The sequence below is a fragment of the Chaetodon trifascialis genome, chromosome 7 (assembly GCF_039877785.1).
Source record: "Chaetodon trifascialis isolate fChaTrf1 chromosome 7, fChaTrf1.hap1, whole genome shotgun sequence".
Taxonomy (NCBI): Eukaryota; Metazoa; Chordata; class Actinopteri; order Chaetodontiformes; family Chaetodontidae; genus Chaetodon; species Chaetodon trifascialis.
This window is the reverse complement of record NC_092062.1, coordinates 440,330-461,947: the sequence shown is the minus strand read 5'-3', so window position 1 is coordinate 461,947 and position 21,618 is coordinate 440,330. Positions and strand designations below refer to the sequence as shown.

Here is a 21,618-nt window from a genome sequence, read left to right as displayed (position 1 = left end):
CCATTTAGAAGCTAAAGTAAAATGTCTTCACCAATAAATGCATCAAATTGATTTTATGCCGTTACAATTAGGGGTGATGATGTAACATATAAATGTACTACCAGCAGAGATGTGTTAAGTGATATAGATTAGGCTCTACTGAGAAGGAATTTTTGTACATGTCATGTGATGTGACAATTGAACAATTAATAACTGCATTTTTTCAACTGCAAACCTTCATATTTTAGAGTGGCCAGACTTTTGCCACCCAGAGTAAATGGCTTGTTAAGGTACAGGCTTCTAAATCCTGTTAAAATGTAGTAAAATGGTATGGAGTCACAAGACTCATCACGGTAAATTAGTTTTAGGTCACCTCACACACCTAACCTAAACACAATTCCTGAGATATTACCACAGTTAAACAGTTATGCAGAATGTGTTTACAAACAGTTACCAATTTATTCATCCATTTAGGAATTTAATATTGAATATAAGTCCAGTTGTCACTTTCCTTTTAGCTCTAGTTTGATCTCCACCATCTCCTGGGAAATTGTCTGGCTCTCTAGCTGGTGAACATAGTGGAGCATTTAGCAACTAGCCTTTAACTCTGTCAGCTGTTTGGTGCTGGGCAGGTAGTGTACAGTGGGTTTATTAGAGTTGTTTCACTGAAAACAGCTGCATGCTTAGGTTGAGAGGAATTGTGGGTGGGGTGGGTCTTATGTCGAAGTCTGTTTTCTTTTCGAGTAGTGATTTTCATAATGGGCTGCACGGGCGCAGGTAGTGCGTGTGCCTCACAGCAAGAAGGTCGCAGGTTCGATTCCCGGGTCGGGCCTTTCTGTGGGAAGTTTGCATGTTCTTCCCGTGCATGCGTGGGTTCTCTCCGGGTACTCCGGATTCCTCCCACAGACCAAAAACATGCTCATTAGGTTGATTGGTGACTTTAAATTGCCCCTAGGTGTGAATGGTTGTGTGTATGTGCCCTGTGATCGGCTGGCGACCAGTCCAGGGCGTACCCCGCCTCCCGCCTGTTGACAGCCGAGATAGGCTCCGGCCCCCCGCGACCCCGAAAGGGATAAGCGGCATAGAAAATGGATGGATGGATGGATGGATTTTAATAATGCTGCCTTCCGTGTTAGGGTTTTTGGGTTTAACTTATGTAAACATTAGGTTATGTTAACGCATTATAGAATTGACTGATTGGGGCTGGCTTCGTTTCAGGTATGTAAGGTGAAACACAGCTCTTCATCTAAAGGGTCCGATTCTCTGTCCTACATCCAGGCGCCTACCCTGCATCCTCTGATACTGCACCTGAATGAACAGCCCTTGAGTCAGGAACAAGATATCAGTCATGCCTGTTACTGACAGCTCTCCTGTAAATGATCTGGGTTCATGGTATGGTGCTAGGATAGATTTAGTGGCTAGGGATAAGCCCCAAGCATCTATTAATTTCTTTAGGCTAGAGTAATTTTTAAGAACCTTTAAAATGTTCACCATACAACACAACTACCTTTTACCATCATCAGAAAACTATAAAACTGAAGGATTGCCCAACACTAATTTCTACTTTATTTGCAATTATGCAGTATATACGCTGCTCAAAAAAAATTGAGAACACTTAAGTGACACCAAAATTCAATTCAATTCAATTCAATTCAATTCAATTCAATTCAATTCAATTTTATTTGTATAGCACCAAATCACAACAGAAGTTGTCTCAGGACACTTTCCATATAGAGCTGGTACAGACCAAGCTCTTTATCTACAGAGAACCAACAATTCCCCCATGAGCAAGCACTTGGCGACAGTGGCGAGGAAAAACTTCCTTTTAACAGGCAGAAACCTCAGGCAGAACCAGACTCTGGGTGGGCGGCCATCTGCCTCGACGGGTTGGGTGAGAGAGGGAGAGCAAGAGAGGGAGAGTCAAACAGACAGACAGACAGACAGACAGACAGACAGACAGACAGAAATACAGACAGACAGACAGACAGACAGACAGACAGACAGACAGACAGACAGACAGACAGAAATGCAGTCAGAGAGAGAGACAGAGACACAGAGATACAGACATGCAATCACAGGCCAGTGACAGTGGATGTAATAATAGCAGTAGCAGTTGCAGTGGATGTCAGGCAGGGCCAAGGCAGGAGACGCAGCTGAAATCCACAATCCAGATTCAGCCCCTGTGTAACCTGCAAGACGACCAAGCACAGAGACTCCGGGGAAGGAGCTAAGTTAGTAACACGCCGTGGTAGGACATGAAAGCGTGCAGATGGAGAGGGACAGAAGGACAGAGGAGCTCGGTGTATCTTTGGAGGTCCCCCGACAGTCTAATCCTATAGCAGCATAACTAGGGGCTGGTCCAGGACAAGCCTGAGCCAGCCCTAACTATAAGCTTTATCAAAAAGGAAAGTTTTAAGCCTACTCTTAAATGTAGAGACAGTGTCTGCCTCCCGGACAAAGACTGGAAGATGGTTCCACAGGAGAGGAGCTTGATAGCTAAATGCTCTGACTCCTGTTCTGCTTTTTGAGACTTAAAGAACCATAAGTAGACCTGCATTCTGGGAACGCAGTGTTCAAGTGGGGCAATAAGGTACTATGAGCTCTTTAAGATAAGAAGGTGCCTGGCCATTTATGGCTTTGTAAGGAGGAGAATTTTAAATTCCATTCTAAACTTTACAGGGAGCCAGTGCAAAGTGGCTAATATTGGAGAAATATGATCTCTCTTCCTGGTTTTTGTCAGAACATGTGCTGCAGCGTTCTGGAGCAAATGGAGAATATTCAGCGACGAATTTGGGCAGCCTGATAGTAAAGAATTGCAATAATCCAGCCTGGAAGTTACGAATGCATGGACTAGTTTTTCTGCATCATTTTGAGACAAATTTCAGAGTAAAAAATTTAAATCACAGGCTGATCCAACTTGCATGAATTTCATCACGGTAACTCAAGATGTGACTCAGTAGTATGCACTCCCTACAACGTCTGGGCATGCTCCTGAGTCAACAGATGGTGTCTTGGTGGATCTCCTTCCAGACCTGGAACAGGGCATCGGTGAGCTCCTGGACAGTCTGTGGCAGTACTTGGTGGCGTCGGATGCACCGATGAATAATCCCATAGGTGCTCTACTGGATTTAGGTCAGGGAACATGAAAACCAGTCAGTGGCATCAATGCCTTTGTCATCCTGGAACTGCCTACGCACTCTAGCCACATGAGGCCGGGCATTGTCTTGCACCAGGAGGAACCCAGGGCCCACTGCACCAGCATAAGGTCTGAGGATTTCTAATAGCAGTCAGGGTACCATAAGCTATGACATGTGCCTCCCCAGACCCTCACTGACCCAGCACCAAACCAGCCATGCTGGATGATGTTACAGGCGGCATAACATTCCCCACAGCGCCTCCAGACTCTTTGACAGCTGTCACATGTGCTCAGTGTGAACCTGCTCTCATCTGTGAAGAGAATGGGGCGCCAGTGCCGGACCTGCCAATTCTGGTGTTCTCTGGCAAATGCCAATCGAGCTGCATGCTGGTGGGCTGTGAGCACAGGTCCCACTAGAGCACATCGGGCCCTCATGCCACCCTCGTGGAGTCTGTTTCTGACAGATGGTCAGAAACATGCACACCAGTAGCCTGCTGGAGGTCATTTTGTAGGGCTCTGGCAGTTCCTCCTGTTCCTCCTTGCGCAAAGGAGGAGCTGGAATACCTGTGCAACCTGACTGGGCCGCAGGTACTGCGTCATGCTACCAGCAGTGAGGTGGTTGTCTCTTTCATTTGCACTAAAGCAATTACAATCACATGTTCTTCTAAATGGACAGATTGATATCCTTGACTTAAGGGACTGTACTGACTTGGGGTTATACTGTGGTGATTGTTCCCTTAATTTTATTATTCGTTATTCATATGATTTTATTACATGATTTGGTTACAGCAGCTTAAATTCAGTCATTGTAATAACTTATACTATGACAAAAGCTCATGATTCTTACATTATCATACTAAGACTTGGTGATAAAAGTCCTTTACTTACAGTTGTTAAGTGTGTTAGGGGAATAGGAATCTCAACCTCTTTTGACAAAACAAAGTGCTGATGCTTGTTAACAACACACAGTAACAGAACAGGTATGCAGTGCTTTACAGTGAAGAACCTTGTTTCTTTCCTGTTACGGGAGTCCACACCTCTGACCTAAAGTCACGACCATGTCCTCTAGGTGATGATGGGTGGGGCATGGTTCCAGGAAGCGTTTGGGGCCCCAGAAGCAGTAACAGAGGAGTGTCTTTTAACAAGAGCCACTGAGGCAGTGCACCGCCACCTGGGAGTCACTACAGCACCCAGCTGGAGTTGGGTAGCTCTACAGAGGGTAAGACAGGATGGAGATGTGTAAAGAAATGGTAACTCGAACTTGTTACCGATACATGTAAAAAATCTACTTCGGATTCTCTGTTGTTATATTACTATAATTAATTTTTGAATTGTTAGAAGTTGTAAATTAATATGCAACTACTGCATCTTATTATATTGTTGATATGTTGTAATAGTGATAAAACTTATTTCTTTATTTTCGTCAGGACTGTATACCCCAGTATTATAAAGGACACTTTCGGAGAGTAGGTGAGTAATGACTTTAACATCTACAAACTGCAAGTTGTCAAGAAACATCAGTTTGAGGCATGACTGTCTTTCTTTCCAGAGTCCATGCGTAGCTTCATAAAGAAGAACAGTCTTTCACTATCTCTAATTGGTTCCTCCTATGATGGGGTGTCAGTGAACGAAGTCATCTTTAGTGGACGGACAGCTGTAGAGGAGTTGTCAATAACTGTTTGATGGAGATGGTCAACACTGGTGCAGTCACTAATGTCATTCTGCAGGCTACATATCAGGTCATTTGTAATAGTTTTAACAGCTTCAAGACCTGCCTGGAAATGTCCAGACTGATCAGTATGGATGCTGAATGGTAAAAGTCTTTTCTTCAGTGCCACTGTGTATAATTAATACTGTAATGTCTACATAATGATATGTAGTATAAGCAGTCTGTGTTCTAATCACAATTTTAGGCCTCACATTCCCAAGTTAATTTAAGGCACATTATCTGGTTCAAGAGGGTGATACTTTTATTATTGCTTTCTGGCATATCTGATTTGTCTACTGATGTGACTTGCCCTTTAATTAAAACCTTACTGTACCTATAAGCTGGTTGTCATGTTCTTTCTTCCTCACCCGTTTATATTGGACAAAGATTGCATGAGTTTTATTACTGACTGATTATGAGCATAGCCAAGGCTCATTGATGTATGTCAAGGCTGGCCATGTGGTCTGATCCAACAGACAAGCTATTGTTGCTCAAATTGCAAAAAAAAAGTCAATGCTGGTTCTGTTAGAAAGGTGTCAGGATACACAGTGCATCGCAGTTTGTTGCATATGGGGCTGCATAGCTGCAAACCAGTCAGGGTGCCCATGCTGAGCTGTCCACTCCCAAAAACGCCAACAATATAGGCATGTTAGCATCAGAACTGGACCACAGAGCAATAGAAGATGGTGGCCTTGTCTGATGAATCACATTTTGTTTTACATCACGTGGATGGCTAGGTGCATGTGTGTTGCTTACCTGGGGAACACATGGCACTAGTATGCAATATAGGAAGAAAAGTGACAAGTCTGATCCATGGAGTCCCCACCTCACATCTTGCAGGACTTCGGCAGCAAAAGGGGGACCAATACAATATTAGGCAGGTGGTTGTTATGCTTGATTGGTGTATGACCTGCATTTATCAAAATCAACTATAGCCAACCATTTGTAGTTAACAACTTTCTGGCAGGGGCCCCTCCCCCCACAGCCAAGCAATCCCAGGATTAATCTTCTTGTGACCCTTCAGAGTTAAGGATAAAGTAAAGAAAAACAACATTTTATAGAACACACATATGCCACTTTGCCTTTTTACTTGTGCAATACTGTGTATACAGTACAGTATAATACAGTACTTTAAATGACCAAATCTGAGAAGTAATTCTCATCCAAAACGAGGCAATGTATGTAAAACCTATGTAAAACGAAAGCATTACGAGGAACACATCAGTAAAATGTCGTGTAGTGACCAAGTGAACAACTTAGAAATGACAGTTTTATTTGGGGGTGGGTTAGGAGCCAACACCTGTATAATCTCAGACTCCCAGTGTTTTTGTCCACAGGGGTACACAACACACACAGTGCCACTTGAATAAATACTATCTGAGGCCTAGTTTCTTCTTCTCTTTGTGTTTCTTGCGAACCACTTCAATGTTGCGGTCCTTCCACATGCTCTTCCTCAGTTTGATGGGACGACTACCAACATACTTCCCTGGACAAACAGAGAGTATGAGGAACATAGAGAGGCAGCAGTTATTAAACTGTCAAAGTCACACTTAGAAGTACCCACTTGCAACATGATCCTATAACTTAAAAAAGCTGGCAGGTGAAAAAAGGTTTAGTGTATCTCCAGAGACTGACCGTTCATCTCTCTCATGGCTCTGACATAGTCATTTGGATCCTTGAAACTGACGAAGCCATAGCCTTTGGTCTTTCCTGTACGTTTGTCTCTCACCACCTGATGACAACAATTTTTGTTACTTCATTTCTGGACCCCACACACCAACCCACACACACACAAAGCTGTATAACCAGAGAGACAAGACACATCAACACCTGCTCTGTTAAAGTGAAGCTCATGAAAAAACTAGTAAGCAGATGTTGAGATCTGATTTTTTTTTTGCCAAACCTCCATGTATGACATGGTTTATCTCCTGGATGATGTCAAATTGGCATGACAGATCTCACTTCACATAGTTTAACCACTCTTACTTTCACAACCGCAATTTCAGCAGTACTTACTATTGCACCCTGCCTCATATCATCACATACAGAATATTTCAAATTAGCCTGGATAATACGGGCTATCTTGTAAGTCAGAAGTGTATACATATGTTTTATTTACCATAATTCATGTGGTGAGTAAAATGTTCAAGCAACTGATAGGAATGACTATTAAGACCAAGGTTAAATTACTTTGAAGACATTAGTGTCATAAATTGATTACAGGGGGTTAAAGAAGAAAATCAACACAACCTTAGCTTTGAGGAAAGACGGGTATCTGCTGAAGGCTCTGGCCAGAATGTCATCATTGACCTCATTACCAAGATCACCGCAGAATATACGGAAATCATCTGCAACAAAGAGAAAACAGAAAACATTCACACAACAATTAATTAAAGAACATTAAAATCCTCAGGTATGTGTAAACATAGCTATCCAATTTTGTTCTAATTCTTTTTGGATTTTGTAAACATTCAGTAGTCCTTGTGTACAGCGAGGAGCTGAGCTATGTTATGTCCAATGTGTGTAGTTGAAGAAATGTGATCAGACCAAATTGAAGTACAAGAAACCATGGTAAAAAACAGATGGCATTGTGTTAATGTTAGCTTTGCTAGGGAATGACTTATCACTGCATCGAGCAAAACAGCTCATGCAGTCCAGCGCCCTGCTCTGCAAGCTTGCACCCAAATTTCAACCTAGTAAAACTTGTGTGTGTGTCATGTTGTGTCTGAAAGGGCCTTAAGGCTGTTTTAACTGAGGACTTTAACACAGTCCTTTGGTGCACGCAGCAGTTTGTACCTGGATCCCACTCCAACAGGCTGGGGTCCTCCCAACTGGTCCCTGCTGCAGTACGGATACACTTCTTCACCTTCTCCACCTTTCCTTTCTTTTTGTCCTCTGTTGCATTTTCCACAGGCTGGAACAAACACATGTCACATGATGTCTTCCCCTATATATCACTGATAGAAATTTTTGGAGGGGAACACTGTATTTTTACAACATTCTGTGCACAGTTCCTCAATAAAATCTGCATTCCCTTGCAATATTTTTGCAATATTTTCTGATCTATCCTTAACAGTATGTTGGCCCCATCCAGTCATAATACAGTGCAAGTTTAGGGGAAAGCTCTGCAGACGCTGCAGAAAGCAAAGATGTGACACCAAGGAACCTGGGTGTGACAACGGATGACTAGCTGTCCTTCATTGCCAATATTGCTCTGACATCATGCTAGTGCAGATTCATTCTCTACAACATCAAGAAGGACAAGGTTATGGTCCAGTCTCTTGTCATATCATGCCTAGACTACTTCAACTCTCTCCTGACTAGCTTACCCACATGTGCCATCCAACCTCTGCAGCAGAATGCAGTAGCTCTGAAGCTGCTGCACCTCCGCACCCTGCACTTGCTACTGGTGGCTACTCAAATCTAATTCTACTACTGTCAGGCTTCTCCCTATGACGTGAGTCCAGCTACAGCTACCACTCAACAATCAAGACGTCCTGGCTCCACAATGGTGGACAAAGCTGCCCATTACCACCAGGACAGGACAAAGAATCTTCCATTGCAGACTGAAATGTTACCTGTTTGGACTACACCTTGGTTAATGAAAACAAAACAAAACAAAACAAAACAAAACAAAAAAAACCCACAAACAAAAAAAACTCTTTCTAAATGTAGCACTTAAATATTTGGTGAAACTGATGTACTTTCATTATTCTTAAAATTTTTGGGTTGTATACGGTTGAACAGGCTAAATTGCTTTGGATAAAATCATCAGTTAAATACGGGTAATGTAACATGGCCATGGTAGCTCTAAGTCCCCCACGGCTTTCCATAATTCTTACAACGGAAAACAGTAATTTTTTTTTTTTTCGGACTAACAATTGATGATACCTAGGAAGGGTCTTGAGTGCAGTTGTGATGATTTGAAAAGACCTATATGTCAAAAAGTATGTTGATGCTTTCCTTTTTTAACATGTCAGTGTCTCCATGCACAAAGCCAAGTCCATAAAGAAAGGGTTTTCCCAGTTTGGTGTAGTGTGGTTGACTAGCTTGCACAAAATCTTGACCTCAACCCCATTCACTTTGGATCTTATTGGCCAACATCACTAACACCATTGTGGCTGAATGGGAGCAAAGCCCTGCGGCCAGGTAAAAAAATCTGGTGGAAAATCCTCCCAAAAGAGCTGATTACTGCTGTTACAACAACTGTTACAGCAACACATTCATGACCCATGGTTTTCAAATGACATGTTGAAGTCTCATTTCACTGCCCTAAGTATAAAGGAAATCATGAGAGCTTCCACAATAGAAAACACACTGCTGCTTTTAACTGTACCTCAGTTTGGGGGGGCTCAGGCTCAGGCATGCTGGGTCCAATGACAGTGCTGCTGTCTTCACACTCCTTCTTGTCGAGTAGACCTGCTGCCATCACTGCTGCCTGCTGCTCTGCAACCCGTGCTGCCAGTTCCTCCTGAAATACCCACAGTAGACACACTCTGACTAATTCATGAATGGGCTATCTGATGGCACGATAGCAGCGTATCTTCATAACAGAGTTTGCATAAAAGTCTATTTTTTCTTATAGTCCTGTGTTTTCTTCTTAAGTACATTACATTTAAAAATACATAATAACACAAAAGTACCCATCTGTTCATGTAGTGATTCTATCACTAGTGTTCAAACACACAGGTCCAGACAACACAAGCTGATTAAAAAAAATACACAGGAGGTGCCTGGGTTACAATTACAATTAGTCATTTGCAGACACTTTCATCCAAAGCGACGTACATATGAATTCACACACCAGTGGCGCAGCCTTGGGAGCAGTTTTGGGGTTCAGTATGTTGCCCAAGGATACTTCGCCATGTGGACTGCCGAGGCCAGGGATTGAACCACCAACCTCATGACTGGCAGATGGCTCTACCTCCTGAGCCACGGCCACCCCAGTTACGACATCCCTGACTTAGGGCAACTTGTTATGAACTAAGCGTACATCACATCATATATTTTGTTGTTCTGTGATACAAACAGCGTTTCGTAAATACAAACCACAAAAGAACTACTTGGCTTAGTGTGCGCATAAGAATACACAAAATGCAGTAATCTGAACAAAGAAGGCCCTCGTCCCAGTTCCCGCGTGCCGCCATTTGTAATGCATCATTCATTGTTCAGTACTTAAGTACATAATACTTGTAATGGGAATTCTTATTATTTATATTCTCTTTACTCAATCATAAGCATTCACTGTCTTAAAGCCAAATGAATAACCATGTCATATGATTAAGTGTGTGCATGTGTCATAATCTGTTGACCATGACACAAAGTATGTCGTTGTGTACTGATTAAATGAACATTTCGTCCTGATTGTACAACACATTATGACATGCCTATTGTGCTGACATTGTTTTGATGATACAACAAAGTCACCCTGTCTACAAGATAATGTACTGTATATAATCTAACAACTTCTCCTGCTCTGGGCCCTTACTTGCCATCTCACGCTCAAGATAGCAAGGAGGGAGACCATCTGCAGGCGTCAGAAAAAACTCTCAGAAAGGCAACGAACCACTTTGTGATTTTTTTAAAGAAAAGTGCCAGAACAGACTCAACTTACATACAAGTTGAGTTACAAAAAAAGCAAAGAATGGATCTCATTTGTAAACCAGGGACTCCCTGTATATTTATAAAAAGAGACAGACAATCAAACAACAAGCTCTCAAAACATGGTACTTTTAGCAGAGCACAAGACATTCTTTTGCTAGACATCAATCAAAATGCAAATACCATTCTGGCTTGTCGCTGAGCTCTAACATCATTTTTTTTATGTCCAGCAGGAGCAGGAGGAGCAGAGTACACAGTTGGTGCTGCCTGGATGACTGATGGTGTCGGTTTGATAGGAGGTGGGGCTCCCTGTCTTGTGGCTGGGGCTGACACCATCGAAACCATATCAGCGACCTGAATGAAACACACCAACAGAAGCAGGGAGCCATGAGAACTAAAGCCACAAAGTAGGTCACAAGGTAACTAGTGTGGGAACAAGACCAGGTTGAAAACCTAGTATATATGGCTGGATCAGTAGGGTCAGTGGTAGTGTCTATAATATGAATGCCCGAATATCAAATATGTTTTCTATGTAGTTCTCCAAGTAATACTTGTTTTTAAGGTGTAGGTTACTTCACAACATGGTTAAGTCACATGTGAATGAAGAAATGTCAGCTCCAAGAACAATACTTACCACTCTTAAGATGCTTTGAAATAGGTTTTATGTTGTTTTCCAGTTTAGTTCCCTCATGGTGAATATAAGGTATTGCACTGTCTGTATGCCAGCTCTACACATATGACATACTGTGATGCACTGAAGGGTGTAGACTGGCAATCTATTTCTCATTAAGTGAGTGTGTGAAAAAACGGCAACAAACAAACAAAAAAAACATTCCATTGTGAAAAATCTTCGTGGACCTGGGCCACTGCACTGAATGTCCCACATCCAGTGCTTCCCCCTAATAATTTAATTGCAAAAACCTGCTTAAGTCAGACATATTTAAATTGCTCCAGTCATCACGTCCACTGAAAATAATTTCTGAGTTAGATTTGAAAATATTCTACTAATATCTCTACACACTGTTTTTCCCCCATTGATCTTCTGGTGTCTGCCCTCTCTCTTGCTCCTCCCCAGATGACGAATTAAGGGATTACTTTGACCAAAGTCAAAAATTTGGGAGCGATTGTTGGAATGGCTAAAGATGAACCAACAAAATTTTTGTGAGTTTTATTTTGTTTCTCTCTTGTTTGAATGAAATGTGTCTTACAGTGATAAAATAATGTCTATAAAGAGAGTCTGGTGGCATCAGCAAGAGCGATAGCAGCTGTTTCTGGTTACACTAAATGGATCTTAGTCTTAAAGGTTTATATCTGTGGGGATCCACAGATACAATAATGTAATATAATAGAAAATTATAATGTTGTCAGAATAAGAACCTGAGCCGAGCGAGTGGGAAAAACAAGCACTTTTAGTGGACTCTGACGGTAGTCAAATGAAGGATTACATTGCAGTTTGTATTGCTGCTTCAGCACTCTCACTCAATATTAATAAAAATTTGCTTTCTCTATTAATCACTTGGACACAAAAATATGGGAAAATAGGATCCATATATAAGATCAAGCTGAAACGAGCTAATAATTCATCAGTAGGGTATAGGACATTATTTTATTTTTTTATCTATTTTGTAACATGTAGGCATAAAGAAAGACAATGCTTATGCTGAAACAAATATACCGATACAAATGGTATGTCTCTCATCATATGGGGTTTGTCCTCTTATGGACATAATACACTAAAATATATGACATACCTACATCCTATGGTCAACACCCATGTGAGACAAATTGCCCTATACTTGCCACTGATTGATTTAAAGACAGGTGTGAATAGGGCTAGACGATAAAACGATAACAATATGTCTTGCGATAGACACGTAATCAATATCAATAAAAATGCATTCGATAACACATTCGATAATTTTTTTTCTTCGTTGGAAGAAACCAGAAGTTGTGAAGCAAGGTTGGTTGCATGAATAAAGGCACCCACTCTCAGGTAACCGAGCAAAGTAGGGAGTAATCACTGATCAGCGGGAGTGACATGCTAACACGCCAATCATGTAACAGTGTCAAGTTCGGTTGCGCCATCTCGTCACATGTTTGGTTCTTTGCGAGGAGTGAGACAAGAAATAGAAAGTGAGTGCAGCAGCGAGCGAAGAAATCATCGATAAACCAGGGAAAGTCAGCTTGCCAGTATGGCAGTTTTTTGGATTTTATAGGTCGGACCGTAGTCAGACCAATGTGGTCTGTAAATTATGCAAGACTACTACAAACTTGTTAACCACCTTAGCCGTGCTCACCCTTTGGAGCGCAGCCGTATTCGCCAACATCCAACAACATCTGCAACCGCAGCACCACCACACAAGCAGCAGACCACCATGCAGAGGTACTCTGCTTCAGTGCCTTACGACAAATCATCTAAAAGGCACAAAAACATAACGGAGGCAGCGGCATATCATATAGCTAAAGACATGCTTCTGCTGAGCACTGTGGAGAAGCCAGATTATAAAAATCTCTTACATGATCTTTTTGAAAATTTTTTATATATTCTTTTTTATAAACACGCTTGCAATAAAAATATAATTGAATAGTTCATGTATGTTTAGAGTAAGAAGAGTGACTAAAGTTATTCATATGTCTAGGCTGGTTTTATAGTTCAGTCAATCTTATTGTGCTGTCTATCATGTTTGTTTGTTTTGTTGTATGTTACAGATGTCAAGTCTACCTCAGTTTGTGCTTTGTTTACATAACACTGCACATATTTGAACACATTTTATTCACCAGAAGGTGAACCAGCTTGTGAACTTCCTGCACTAAACCTGCAGAAAAAAAGTTCTCAGGTTTCTCTCGGTTTACATTTTTACACTTTAATTTACATTTATTATTTGAGTGTTTTCCATGGTTGTGTTGACATTTCCTTTTCTTTTCTGCCTTGATAGCTGAGGGGATTATAATCAGAGGAAGGTTAAATTTAAAATAAAAATGTTTAGATTTAGGGCTGCACGGTGGTGCGGCAGGTAGTGCGCGTGCCTCACAGCAAGAAGGTTGCCGGTTCGATCCCCGGGTCAGGCGGGGCCTTTCTGTGTGAAGTTTGCATGTTCTTCCCGTGCATGCATGGGTTCTCTCCGGGTACTCCGGCTTCCTCCAACAGACCAAAAACATGCTCATTAGGTTAATTGATGACTCTAAATTGTCCATAGGTGTGAGTGTGAATGTTTGTTTGTCCTTGCATGTGGCCCTGCAATCGGCTGGCGACTGGTTCAGGGTGTACCCCGCCTCTCGCCCATTGTAGCTGGGATAGGCGGTATAGATAATGGATGGATAGATGGATGGGTGTTTAGATTTAATGTATTTTTCTCCTGGTCCTTATTTTAAATACTGTAGGTCATAAAAAATATCAATAATTATCGATATTGACCGATATAAAACACTTATATTGTGATACAGTTTTCAGCCATATCGCCCAGCCATAGGTTTGAATGTGATGCTGGCATGTTATCACTTAAATATTGACAATTTTTTCCAACTGACTATGGAGTCATAAGATCAAACATTAATTGACCATTTGATCTCACCTTCTCCACATGTGTTACAGCAGTTCATTTTGTTTTGTTGCATTGTTTTTCCTTTGTCCAGTTCTGACAATAGCTTGCTTACTTTAATCGATCCAAAAATCAGAACCATTCAGACAAAACAAATGTTCTCACACTAGAAACAAACTGAACTGTGGTTCAATTTCATCCAAACTGTGGCCCAGGGAAGTTTCACAGCTGTAATTTTGATTTGAACCAAATTGGCGAAGTCAGAAAGTCAAAACTTAACACAGTAGGTGTGAAAGGACCCTTGAGGTACAGACCTAGTGTGTAAAAAAATTGACACAATAAATTATGTTTAAGTTTACACCTGTTTTATTTTTACTATACTGTTGATAGGAAAGGTAGCTGCTGACAATATTACACTAAGACATAAAGCAATAATGTGAACACAGACCACTGTGTTGAAAAATCTCTTTGTGAATGCAGTACCAACACAGTTTGTATTTTTGAGCTCTCACCTGAGGTGCAGCAGCCATGTGCTGGATGGCCTGAGAAGCAACCTGAGGTGTCTGTCCTTGCATGGTAGGAGGGAGCATCATGGGAGGTGGTGGGGGAGGCCGGGGCAGAGGAGGTGCTACAGGCGGGCCACGCATCATCTGCAACCTCTGACCACCTATCAACAGAGTGCTCACATATTAAAATACACATGAACTAGGGCTGGGCTGATAAAACGATAGCGATATGTCTCGCGATAGACACGTCATCAATATCAATATAAAATGCGTTTGATAAAGCATTCAATAATATTTTTTTTCTTCGTCGGAAGAAACCTGAAGTTGCGAAGTGAGGTTGGTTGCATGAACAAAGGCTCTCGCTCTCAGGTAACTGAACAACGTAGGGAGTAATTGCTAATCAGTGAGAGAGACACGCTAACACGCCAATCATGTAACATTATCAAGTTCGGTTGCGTCATGTCGTTGTCACATGTTTGTTGCTCTGCGAGGAGTGAGATGAGAAATAGAAAGCGCTGCAGCGAGCGAAGAAATCGTCGATAGAACTGGGAAAGTCAGCTCGCCAGTATGGAGTTTTTTGGATTTTATAAGTCGGACCATAGTCAGACCAACGTGGTCTGTAACTTATGCAAGACTTTCATCCTCACCAAGACCGGTAATACAACAAACTTATTTAACCACCTTAGCCGCGCTCACTCTTTCGAGCACAGCCGTATATTTATATATATGTATAAAAAATATTTGGGGAATTTTGACAGAAATACAATATAATGCAAATATAATAATTAAAAGTACAATAAATTAAGTCATGTGAAATAAAGGGGAATGACACAGGCAAGAAACACTGAACATGTGAACTGAAAATTATTCAATACTTTGTATATTCATTTGCAGTATTGCATTCTGCATTACTTGGGTTGTTGCTGACACCTGTTGAAAACTTGATTTCAGTAGCCCCATTAGAAATATATTTACTGACAAAAATTTGATGCGTTCAATACTTATTTTCTCTGCTGGACATGTTATATGTCACTATTCATCCCTATTTGTTTGAGAATAGGAACTATATACGAAAAATTGAAAGGCCAAAATCCATGGACTGACCCATAAGACCCATAAGAAATGCGAATGTATTGTAAGATTGCGCTTGATAAAAAGGAAATAAAAGTTATATAAAATAAATAAGTAATAGGTTCAAACTACAGTAACTGTGATCAAGCTTTTGCTGTATTGACTCTTGGGTTATTGTTAGGGTTCAAGCCCCAAAGAGGCAGAACCAGATTGCATTTGTGCCAGTTTATTACTATTAGGGTTCAGCCCATGAAGGACAGTGTTTCCTCTACATTCATTTAGGAGTGGCGGGCCACCATTCCTAAATCCTGGCCGCTGCTCCTTCAAATTCTTCTTCTTATTATTATCATTTTTTTAATTGTCGCAAATACACCACCTCCGCATGTCTCCGCCTTCACAGCAGAGTCCGACGTTAAATTAAGTGACATCACGTCAAGCTCCCAGGCACCAGGTCAGAGAGTCAGAGGAGCGTCATCTTGGAAAATAGGGCATCAACTTACCGGAGAAAAGGTAGATTTATTCGCTTAAGATAACTCCTGATAGATTTTACAAGTTAAATAGACATTTGCAAAATACTGATGGCCAGCTAATGTTAGGTAACATATCAGTAGCTTAAGTTAATTGGGCCCGGTCCCAACTCTGTTGCTAACGTGAGTAAACTAATAGCATTAAGCTTATAGCTACACACCATGATGTAACTGCTGACTGCATTTTCAGATGAGCTTGTTCAAATATTTCTCTAAGAAGAGAAAGACAGCTGATGAAGATGACGCTAGTCAGTAGTGATGTGTCAGTCGCGAACTAAACGGCTCTTAGAGCCGCTCTTTGAAGTGAACGATCGGAGCCTCCTGCCTGCAAGACAGAGCGAGAGCCGCTTTGGGGGGTTTTTTTTTGAGTTTTTTAAGGTTTTTTCCGTTCAAACCGCATGGTCAACTACATGATGTGTGGTGGCTTCAGTGTGTACGCACTGAGCAGGAGGGGGAGGAGCGGGGGTTACAGGCACGCACGCACGCACACATTCAGCCTTTAAAAACAATTTTCAACTGGCCATTCAATAAATAGGTAGTAAGTAAAATCTGCAGTCAAGTGTCATTTGTTTACGCCGCCACGGCTCACTGGAGAGCCTGCCCCCACTGCTGAAAAAAATCCAAGAAGAAACACTTCAAGGATCAAAACACTATTGTGTTTGTGCCTCTTTACTAATTATTATTATATTATGGACTTTGAGCCGTTTAAAAAGTATTATTATTTTTTTTTACAACTGCATATTCATAGAACTTGTATCAAAACTAAAATGGGCATACATCATTGGAGGACTGACAGATGGATTTCTATTATAAATAAGCCAACAACAATAAACTTAAAATGACCATAACTAAATTAATGATTGTCCAATAGTCATAAATCTTGGTACAAATCTTTAGGTTATGTTTGGAAATTGGCCCACTGAAACATTTTGAGCCTGACCCACTGGGGGCACCTCAGATGAGTTTTGCTCAAATCTGGTTGGGGGACGACGATGACGATGATGACGACAAATGGCTTAAATTGTGAGTGCGGAATTACTGAAATGCTGCAGGCTTTGTGCTAATGAAAGTAGTGTGTGCTTGGCCGGATATTTTGCAAGACAAACGTTTTGGCCTCATCATTCACACAAGTGAAGATTTTTAAAGACTGGTTTCTGTAAAACAGAGAAACAATTGTGTCACACCTCATTTTATGCATGTCCATCGTTGCATTGTGTAATTAAATGTTTAACATTTTGGGTTGTCTTCTTCTCACAATAAGTTGCTGGAATTTTGGCCGATTCTTTTGAGTGAAATGGTGTAACTTAGTCAGGTTCACACTTTTTCAGTTCTGCCGCTTACAGTAATTACCTCACTGGTATAGAGCTCCAAACATACAGTTGTGGTCAAAAGTTTACATATACTTGTAAAGAACATAATGTCATGGCTCTCTTGAGTTTCCAGTTATTTCTACAACTCTGATTTTTCTCTGATAGAGTGATTGGAACAGATACTTCTTTGTCACAAAAAACATTCATGAAGTTTGGTTCTTTTATGACTTTATTATGGGTTAACAGAAAAAGTGACCAAATCTGCTGGGTCAAAAAATATACATACAGCAATGCTAATATTTGGTTACATGTCCCTTGGCCATTTTCACTTCAATTAGGCGCTTTTGGTAGCCATCCACAAGCTTCTGGCAAGCTTCTGGTTGAATCTTTGACCACTCCTCTTGACAGAATTGGTGCAGTTCAGTTAAATTTGTTGGCTTTCTGACATGGACTTGTTTCTTCAGCATTGTCCACATGTTCTCAATGGGGTTTAAGTCAGGACTTTGGGAAGGCCATTCTAAAACCTTAATTCTAGCCTGATTTAGCCATTCCATTACCACTTTTGACGTGTGTTTGGGGTCATTGTCCTGTTGGAACACCCAACTGCGCCCAAGACCGAACCTTCGGGCTGATGATTTTAGGTTATCTTGAAGAATTTGAAGGTAATCCTCCTTCTTCATTATCCCATTCACTCTCTGTAAAGCACCAGTTCCATTGGCAGCAAAACAGCCCCACAGCATAATACTACCACCACCGTGCTTGACGGTAGGCATGGTGTTCTTGGGGTTAAAGGCCTCACCTTTTCTCCTCCAAACATATTGCTGGGCATTGTGGCCAAACAGCTCGATTTTTGTTTCGTCTGACCACAGAACTTTCCTCCAGAAGGTCTTACCTTTGTCCATGTGATCAGCAGCAAACTTCAGTCGAGCCTTAAGGTGCCGCTTTTGGAGCAAGGGCTTCCTTCTTGCACGGCAGCCTCTCCAGTCCATGGCGATGCAAAACACGCTTGACTGTGGACACTGACACCTGTGTTCCAGCAGCTTCTAATTCTTGGCAGATCTGCTTTTTGGTGGTTCTCGGTTGACTCTTCACCCTCCTGACCAATTTTCTCTCAGCAGCAGGTGATAGCTTGCATTTTCTTCCTGATCGTGGCAGTGACAAAACAGTGCCATGCACTTTATACAAACAACTGTTTGCACTGTTGCTCTTGGGACCTGCAGCTGCTTTGAAATGGCTCCAAGTGACTTTCCTGACTTGTTCAAGTCAATGATTCGCTTTTTCAGATCCGTGCTGAGCTCCTTTGACTTTCCCATTGTAGCGTTTGTATCCAATGAGCCCTATTTAAATGGCCTCAGAGAAGTCACCAGCTTCACCAGTCACTCATAATCACTCACAAGAAGTTAAGAGGCCATGCTATGAAGCTCATTTCATTGACACAACTTTCTAAGTCACCAAAATTGCTAATTCATGTAGCTGTATGTATATTTTTGACCCAGCAGATTTGGTCACTTTTTCTGTTGACCCATAAAGTCATAAAAGAACCAATCTTCATGAATGTTTTTTGTGACAAAGAAGTATCTGTTCCAATCACTCTATCAGAGAAAAATCAGAGTTGTAGAAATAACTGGAAACTCAAGAGAGCCATGACATTATGTTCTTTACAAGTGTATGTAAACTTTTGACCACAACTGTACCTATAAAACATATGTAGTTTTTATTTAGGATAATATTCATCACTAAGTACAAAATATTGTCAGTGTCATCAAAATTGCTGTTGATTACAATGTCTTACATTAGAAAAAATTTGAAAACATTGCAACCCTGTAGCTCCACTATCACTTCTTCCTAATGTTTGGAACTATTTGACATCTCCACAGTTCACCATTGGTTAAAAAAAAAAAAAAGGCTCATATGTTTCCACTAATATGTTGTCACAATCCACTCTGGCCCAGGGGGCTCTAATCACCATAGTCACTGACACAGAAGTCGCTGGACAGAAATTGACAAAGCTGACTGATTGGCTAATTAAAATGCTTAACTCCTCTTATGGGGCCATTTTTAATGTTGACAATTTTGCCCTTAAATGAAGCAGCTGAGATATTAATGATATTAGCAATACCTTGATAGGTACTGTCATTGTCATATTCCTACATAAATAATTTGAAGAGGAAATATTGCAAGTGAGTGAATAAACCAGTCAACTAGTCTGTCTAAACGTTACCTTACCAGGTCTCTGCAGAATATGGGGGACAAAAGCCGGTCTCAGCATGGGAGGACGTACTGAAGGGACTGGAACAGACACAAATCACACAGTGAGTGTAAACAATGACATAAATTTTGACCAAGTCTACCCAAACTTTGCAGGTCAATGTATTTAAATATATATATATACTCATCTGAAACGAGTATCCGGATAAAGCATTTCTGACGAGCATGATCATGATACGAGTAAAACTCATCAATATCTGTGCTCGTGCTGAAGGAAAATCCTCATTGGGTAACTGACTGTCTTCAAGCTCTGTGATTGGCCAGTCACACACAGCGCCCGCCCCTCCCTACACAGACACGTCTCCGCAGCTAGAGCTGTGCCCCACTCTCGCACACACACAGACTGTGCTTGGCTTGACTCTAGCTCACGTTGCTCTCTTCAGTACTCCTTAGGTTTTCTTCAGCTCGCCTCTATTTCGGTTTGTATGATATTTAAAGTTACTTGGTGAACTTGTTTCGTAACAATGCAATTTTCTGATGCTAAACTCGGACAAAACTGAAGTTATAGTAGTAGGCCCTAAACATCTTAGAAAGTCACTTTCTGAAGACATAGCAGTTATGGATGGCATTGCGCTGGCCTCCAGCACCACTGTAAAGAATCTGGGAGTTATCTTTGACCAAGACATGTCCTTTCACTCCCATGTAAAACAAATTTCAAGGACTGCCTTTTTTCACCTACGTAATATCGCAAAAATCAGGCATATTTTATCTCAAAATGATGCAGAAAAACTAGTCCATGCATTCGTAAGTTCCAGGCTGGATTATTGCAATTCTTTACTATCAGGCTGCCCAAATTCGTTGCTGAATATTCTCCAGTTGCTCCAGAACGCTGCAGCACGTGTTCTGACAAAAACCAGGAAGCGAGATCATATTTCTCCAATACTCGCCACTTTGCACTGGCTCCCTGTAAAGTTTAGAATAGAGTTTGAAATTCTCCTCCTTACTTACAAAGCCATAAATGGCCAGGCACCTTCTTATTTTAAAGAGCTCATAGTACCTTATTGCCCTACTTGAACACTGCGTTCCCAGAATGCAGGTCTACTTATGGTTCCTAAAGTCTCAAAAAGCAGAACAGGAGTCAGAGCATTTAGCTATCAAGCTCCTCTCCTGTGGAACCATCTTCCAGTCTTTGTCCGGGAGGCAGACACTGTCTCTACATTTAAGAGTAGGCTTAAAACTTTCCTTTTTGATAAAGCTTATAGTTAGGGCTGGCTCAGGCTTGTCCTGGACCAGCCCCTAGTTATGCTGCTATAGGATTAGACTGTCGGGGGACATCCAAAGATACACCGAGTTCCTCTGTCCTTCTGTCCCTCTCCATCTGCACGCTTTCATGTCCTACCACGGTGTGTTACTAACTTAGCTCTTCCCCGGAGTCTCTGTGCTTTGTCGTCTTGCAGGTTCCCATGGACAATGGCTGAATCTGGATTGTGGATTTCAGCTGCATCTCCTGCCTTGGCCCTGCCTGACATCCACTGCAACTGCTACTGCTGTTATTACATCCACTGTCACTGTTACTGTGACTGCATGTCTGTCTCTCTGTCTCTGTCTCTCTCTCTGACTGCATTTCTGTCTGTCTGTCTGTCTGTCTGTCTGTCTGTCTGTCTGTCTGTCTGTCTGTCTGTCTGTCTGTCTGTCTGTCTGTCTCACTCTCCCTCTCTTGCTCTTCCTCTCTCACCCAACCGGTCGAGGCAGATGGCCGCCCACCCAGAGTCTGGTTCTGCTCGAGGTTTCTGCCTGCCAAGTGCTTGCTCATGGGGGAATTGTTGGTTTCTTTGTAGATAAAAGAGCTTGGTCTGTACCAGCTCTATATGGAAAGTGTCCTGAGACAACTTCTTCTTGGCGCTATACAAATAAAATTGAATTGAATTGAATTGAATTGAATTGAATTGAATTGAATTGAATTGAATTGAATTGAATTGAATTAACATATGCGGTACATTTGACAAGACAGAGCTGAAAACGGCTCGTGTCGC

At 41.5% G+C, this 21,618-nt stretch overlaps 2 protein-coding genes across 9 annotated transcripts in view; one reads left to right on the top strand and one right to left on the bottom strand.

The window, feature by feature from the left end:
• The window catches only part of ppox (protoporphyrinogen oxidase), a 45,438-nt gene extending 40,277 nt beyond the window's left edge, over positions 1-5,161 (top strand). For 2 of the 4 annotated variants that reach the window (XM_070966147.1, XM_070966150.1), the window contains exons 11-13: positions 4,185-4,334; positions 4,543-4,585; positions 4,665-5,161. In XM_070966147.1, the coding sequence (XP_070822248.1) occupies positions 4,185-4,334; positions 4,543-4,585; positions 4,665-4,798 (327 nt within the window). In that variant the 3' untranslated portion in view covers positions 4,799-5,161. The remainder of the gene's footprint in view (positions 1-4,184; positions 4,335-4,542; positions 4,586-4,664) is intronic. The other 2 variants (XM_070966149.1, XM_070966148.1) reach the window with 2 other exon arrangements.
• Positions 3,857-21,618, bottom strand: part of rbm42 (RNA binding motif protein 42) — a 37,686-nt gene continuing 19,924 nt past the window's right edge. For all 5 annotated transcript variants that reach the window (XM_070966154.1, XM_070966153.1, XM_070966155.1 and 2 more), the window contains exons 5-12: positions 19,604-19,666; positions 14,476-14,630; positions 10,608-10,778; positions 9,160-9,294; positions 7,620-7,737; positions 7,074-7,171; positions 6,459-6,555; positions 3,857-6,309 (exon numbers count right to left, since the gene is read on the bottom strand). In XM_070966154.1, the coding sequence (XP_070822255.1) occupies positions 6,197-6,309; positions 6,459-6,555; positions 7,074-7,171; positions 7,620-7,737; positions 9,160-9,294; positions 10,608-10,778; positions 14,476-14,630; positions 19,604-19,666 (950 nt within the window). In that variant the 3' untranslated portion in view covers positions 3,857-6,196. The remainder of the gene's footprint in view (positions 6,310-6,458; positions 6,556-7,073; positions 7,172-7,619; positions 7,738-9,159; positions 9,295-10,607; positions 10,779-14,475; positions 14,631-19,603; positions 19,667-21,618) is intronic.